Consider the following 6,458-nt stretch of genomic DNA (forward strand, 5'->3'; position numbering starts at 1 on the left):
CCTAATCTGCATGTCTTTGGACTGTAGTATACCCACCAAACCCACCAAGCACAGGGATAACATGCAAACTCCATGCACACAGACCTGAGGTGGGAATCAAACACGGACTCTGGAGGTACAAGGTTATAGTGCTAACCATTACAGAACAATGCCGCCACATTTTGAACATAAAGTGTAAAAAAAAAATTATGTAAAACATAATCAAGCATTACAGATTAAAAAAAGATCAAAAACAAATATTTTGTTCATTGAAAAAAAGGACATTTTGTCTCTTTTTTAGTCAAGTTATTGTTAAAGGGAACAGAATTTATCAGAAAAAAGTGGGTCAAGCTCAGTGAGGTACCAGATATTTAATGAATAAAACTAGATAATGAATAAAATCAGATAAACAGGCAGAAAAGTAAGAGTGGAATTAAAAACATTTACTTAATCAGGTTAAAAGACATCTATCCATTAACAGTATGACTTCACAAGTAATAAGGTACATGTGAGGTAACATTTTTATTATAAAAAAAAAACCTTACGATAAATATGTTAAATGGCCATATTTACTCTCATGATGTATATGCATTTTCTATATGAAACATGTTTCACATTTTAAGTGGAACCTGCTCTTGCATACCCAGTTGCAGCATTAACTCTCTTCTCTGATTCAGGTTGTATGTTTCTCAGCTCTTTTAGTTTCTGAACAAAGCGTTTTCCATTTTTTTTAGCGTGAGGGATCCAGTAGTCAAGAGTCTTAACAATGAAGGCAGAGTCTGGCTTTAAAGCAATCTCAGACAGTTTTATGATGCTGGTGCAGGCTTCTTCCACATGATCGGCTTTTTTCTTTTCCCATTTGTCGATGTCTTCTTTCAGTGCCTCCTCTATGCTTTTATTCTCTTCCTCCTGTTTCTTGTTGTCTTCATATTGTTTTTTGACCCCATCATGTGTCAATGTCTCCACTTTACTGTATGTAACATATTTCATGTTCTCTCTAACATGTTTAGTGTAGTGACATTTACCTGTACATGAAGTGCAGTGGTTATTTTTCATGATATAACACCACCCGGCATTCCAGGCGCTCCAGCAGCCATATTCATGACAGTTCTCCTTACAGACAGAGCAAGTGGTGGCCTTCCTGTCTGACCATAAAGCATTTTCAATAGGAACTTTTTCTTTGTAATATTTGGTGACTTCAAAAGTAAAGTTTTCATTTTTCTTAATCTTTTCTCGGTTTTCCTCAAGTGCTTTCTGAATCTGATCCAGTTCTTTCCCTTTGCACTCTACATAGTCAATGCAGCTTTGTAGATTAGTAATACAGGCTACTAGTCGTTTGGACTCCTTCAGAACACTTTGAGTCTTCCCTAAGCTTTTTCTGTTCTGTTCTTTCAGTGAGCCAAATAAATCATTTAAATTATCCTCTGTTAGTTCCCAAGCTGTCTGGAGAGCTCTATTAAACTTTTTTCTCCTCTTCTCAGTTTGCCGATTGTTAAATAAGTAATGCTCAGGTTCATTTTCTTCATCTTTCCTGCAGGGAATCCCTGCTCTCTTGATAGCATTAAGAGCATTACCTGGTGGCATTCCATCTGAGTGAGTGATAAACATGACAATGTTGTTCTCTATGTCTTTACCAAATAAGGATAAAACTGCATCAAGGATGTAATGTTGTCTGTTAGAGAGTCGATTTATAGATGCCTTCACTACCAGACAGACTGCATCAATTTCTTTTACTCCAGTATCACTGTGAAACAGTTTGTACAGATTCTCAGCGATATTTTTATCCACATCTGTTCCCCTGGTGTCTCCATAACCTGGAGTATCAATGATGGTAAGACAGGTTGGGTTGTCTTTGGCAAAGACCTCATACACAGTGATTTCACTTGTTTGACTTTGTGACTGATCTGACATGGGATTATCTCCTTCCTCTTCTGTAACTTCAAACCACACTTCATCTGTAAACTTCACACCGAGTATATAATTCACCATGGCATTGATCAGAGTAGTTTTGCCTGTTCCAGTTTCTCCAACCATAAGGAGGATTTTGTTTTGCATATTGCTGTCTCGTTGTCCAAATGTCCATTTTCTCACTGAGCCATTTTCATTAAGATCAGTTCTTGTTGTTAGGAGACGATATCGCACAGGTGGATCTTCAGAAGAGGAGGATATTAATTGACTCTTCTTAATTACATCACGTACGGCCTCTGATGCTGCTTGTAATCTAATAAGTGTAATAAACATTCATGACAATTTACTTTGATATTGACATTTTCTGTTTAGATGTGTGCTATACTGTCTCAAACATTAGTTCAAAATTACTGGTAAATTACTACATTTTCTAAAATCATACATTAAGCAAAAGCTCTTTTCTTTAAAAAAAAAAAAAAAAAAAAATATATATATATATATATATATATATATATATATATATATATATATATCTTTATTTGTTAATTTTCCCAAAGTACATAATATTTTATTTAGAAAACATTATATCATATTAAAACGTTCCATCTGTTTACTCACCTAGTAGCCATAATGTGTGTGGAAGTCTGAACTGAAAATCTTAGATGATTCCAGTGATACAGAAGGACCTGTGAAGTCAATAAATATTATTCTTAAGATCTAAACACCTGTTTTCAACACAATTAGGAATATACTGATTTCCCAAATATAAAGTCAGACACAGTATATCTTCTAGATTTATTTCTTCTGCTGGGCTCCCAGCATGACAGTGTTCTCAAGTATACTTCATTTCCTGATTGCCAGAAGTATTGATTTTAAGCTTTTTCTGTTTTGTCATGTAAAGACAGCATTGGTACATAAATAAAAAAAACTTTGCAGACTGCAGAGATGTGTGTTCTGACATAATTAAAACTATTAGATGAAAATGAGGGCATTCCTGGCTTCTGTTTAAAAGCCTGCAATGGCATGGGCCAAAATAATGGGCCAAAATAATATTTCTTTCCCCCCTGCTCTGGTTGTCACTGTAAAAATGTATATCTGTTATATTTATCTTGCATTTTCTGCTGTGGGAGTCTACTGAAAAAGGGTACTAATAGATGTGATTTAATTTTCACTTGTTGTCTGTAGTTACAGATCGCTTCACTGTGGCTTGTCTCTCTTTTGCAAAAAAAAAAAAATAATAATAATAATAAAGAATAGAAATTACCTTTTTTTGCTGTGCCACCATAAATTGATCATACAGGCACAAAAAAAGAAAAGAATTTGCTGACATGAGATAATCATTGGCTTTGTGTGTTTGGTTTCATGCACTACAATCACACATTTTATTAGTTATGTTAATTAAACAAGAGTTAAACGTGGTGATATTTCACAAATCAGGCTTACAAACTCAGGCTTAAACCTGGACTCTGGGTTTACTAACCCTGACCTTACTAAGGGGTCAGGTGCATGCAAGGAGATAAAAAGCCCTTATTAATGGTACACAGATAGTGTGAATCACCTTGTCAATGAGAAAAAAGCAGATATTTTTACCTCCACTAGGGCGCAGTATTAACAAATACATATGCAGAATATAAGTATATGAGCGTTAGTACTCGTCCTTGACAGGAAAATTTTGTTTTGTAAACTATTTTGTAAGAATAGTTAAAATGTTTGAAAAAAAATCTGTTTAGCTTTAAAGTAATCAGTGATGTTATCATTATTTCAGGTTGAAGTGTGTCTGCCTGCAATAAAGATGAACCTTATCATTTTTTAAAACCGCAATTGCACAAGTTTTGTTTGGTGTGACATTATATGGTATTGATTTTCACTAGATTTGTGGCTAAATATTAGGATATTATACAAAATGTACCTAGTTCACAGAAAGATTTTAAATCTACTGCCATTTCATCTTATTACAATCAATGGGAAAAAGAGGATATAGAAAAGTTTTTTTACATCAAGTTGTACTTCTTTCAGCCAAACACACTACATGTTCGGTAATTGGAGAGTGAATCACAGATGAGAAATGGAAAAAGTAGATCGGATGAAGATGTTTTGTCTTTATGTGTTAAAATTCACTTATTCACCACTTCAGCGCTGTTTTTTTAGCCAAAGTGAAAATATGAACTAATCCAAGTAAAAAGATTCAGTTTAGCTTTTCTAATTAATATTTATTGGTGCAGGTGTTTGTTTACACTGAGAAAGTAACGCATTAGTAGATTATTTTAAAGTAGATTATTAAATACAGAACATAACTTTTGTAACTTTTGTAAAAATAATGTCTTTACTCAACATTTTCATTTTCACTCATGCAGGTTAATCTTAAGGCAGAGATCTAATTACTGAAAAAGTTTTATTAGTTTCTGTCCAGACAGGTTTCTGTGATGCTGTGACAAAATCTAGCTAGACAGAGAGACAGACAGACAGAGAAAATGTCTCTCAGACGGGTTTTGAGTCGTTCAATGTATTACCCTAACCGTACTGTAAAGATATGATCTGATAAAGATAAAGATCTGACCAATGTGTGTATACAGAGTCAGAAAAAAATATATATATATACTGTACACACTTCAGGAAAAGGAAAAACTTGTATATATATTTGAATCTTAAATTTATTGATAAATGTTATAGATTGACCTATGATAATATTATGATAATATGTTAACATTATATTAATATGATATACATCATACTATTTTTTATATTTATATTTTTATACACACACACACACACACACACATATATATATATATATATATATATATATATATAATGTGAAACCTCGGATTACGAGTAACATGGTTTAAGAGTGTGTGTGTGCGCACGCACATTACACACACACACATACACACACACACAGTGCCTGCGTACACAAAGGAAACACTTATTTGTCTGGATTTATTTTTCCTTTTTTAAATGTAAAAGTGCAGGTTAATTTGTTTTATTTTTACTATATTTTTTGTATTAATTATTTTTACATATTTATTTTTTGGGCTGTAGAACGAATACTTTGAGTTTCCATTATTTATTATGGGAAAATTTAATTTGGTTTAGTATTTTGGAAACGGGCACACTTCTGGAACGAATTATGCTCGTTATCTGAGGTTTCACTATATATATATATATATATATATATATATATATATATATATATACACACAGTATATATACAGTATACAGCTGGAACTAAATAAAATGCCTCTGCAATAATCTGTTATTGGGAAAAATAATGACCATGAAATATTATTTCATAATAATGAGTAAATTTATATACTGTAGCAGAGAGTAATATATTTCACAATAATAAGCTTCTTTTTTTTTTTTAAATATGTTTCATTATTTCACAATATCATTTTCATATTTACATATCTGTGTCTTATTTATTCATAGAGTTATTTATTTTATCATGTCCTATTTATTTATTTAATTTTGAACACTTTGTAGTTCTATACACCCAGACCTGTTTGCCGGTGTTGTGTCGCAGTGCGTATTCTTAGCCCCACCCCAGTGAAACGGCGCAGGGAACGCGCATTTAGGAGAAGGCTCGCCTGCGAGGGGTTATGCGCGCACAACTGAGGTTCTACGGAATGCGGTAAAGGCCAAATATGACCTTGTTAGTGTTTTTCAAACCCTGAAATGGAAAAGACTGGGAATTTCACACGCCTTGAAAATGAAACTTATCATAACATGCGTTGTATTTTTCTTTTTTTTTTTTTTTTTTGTAATTACTGGTATACACTACCCATTATTTATTTATGCTATTTTATCAAGGGAATATTATATATATATATATATATATATATATATATATATATATATATGTTTATATTAAATAAAAAAAAAATGACCACTACTATTTTTTGTTTGTTAGACAATATTAATGATTTTGTTTGGAGTCAGAAATTACACAAAACTTGCCTAGTTGCGATTAGCTTTGATACCTTTATAATGCTATAATGTTGAGATTTAATCTTACAAACCAAAACCTAATGTGAAAACATCTGCATTCTGTTTAAGATTCAAGACTACTAGTGAAAATGTAAATGGTACATACCTGTGTTTCAGGGAAGCCCAAGAGAGAAACAAACACAGACTGGCATTAGAACTATGAACATATAATATATATACTCAGGAACATCCCACAGGATGATGTCATGTGCGATCAGCCAATGAAAATCACTGAGAATGAATATTATATATTCTGGCACAAACTGTGTGTGTGTGTGTGTGTGTATATATATATATATATATATATATATATACACACTCAACTAAAGTATTATAGTACTCACCATACTAATATGGTGTTTGACCCCCTTTCGCCTTCAAAACTGCCTTAATTCTACGTGCCATTGATTCAACAAGGTGCTGACAGCATTCTTTAGAAATGTTGGCCCATATTGATAGGATAGCATCTTGCAGTTGATGGAGATTTGTGGGATGCACATCCAGGGCACGAAGCTCCCGTTTCACCACATCCCAAAGATGCTCTATTGGGTTGAGATCTGGTGACTGTGGGGGCCATTTTAGTA

The 6,458-nt window shown here is 33.0% G+C and overlaps 1 protein-coding gene across 1 annotated transcript; it reads right to left on the reverse strand.

The window, feature by feature from the left end:
• Nucleotides 1-331: 331 nt before the first annotated feature.
• Nucleotides 332-6,008, reverse strand: LOC128522104 (uncharacterized). The gene is made up of 3 exons (XM_053495584.1): nucleotides 5,981-6,008; nucleotides 2,506-2,573; nucleotides 332-2,200 (listed from the first exon to the last, which is right to left on the reverse strand). Exons 2-3 carry the CDS (start codon nucleotides 2,514-2,516, stop codon nucleotides 598-600), a joined length of 1,614 nt encoding a protein of 537 aa, XP_053351559.1. The 5' UTR covers nucleotides 2,517-2,573; nucleotides 5,981-6,008; the 3' UTR covers nucleotides 332-597.
• Between the last annotated feature and the right edge of the window lie 450 nt (nucleotides 6,009-6,458).

This window comes from Clarias gariepinus, chromosome 1 (assembly GCF_024256425.1).
Source record: "Clarias gariepinus isolate MV-2021 ecotype Netherlands chromosome 1, CGAR_prim_01v2, whole genome shotgun sequence".
Taxonomy (NCBI): Eukaryota; Metazoa; Chordata; class Actinopteri; order Siluriformes; family Clariidae; genus Clarias; species Clarias gariepinus.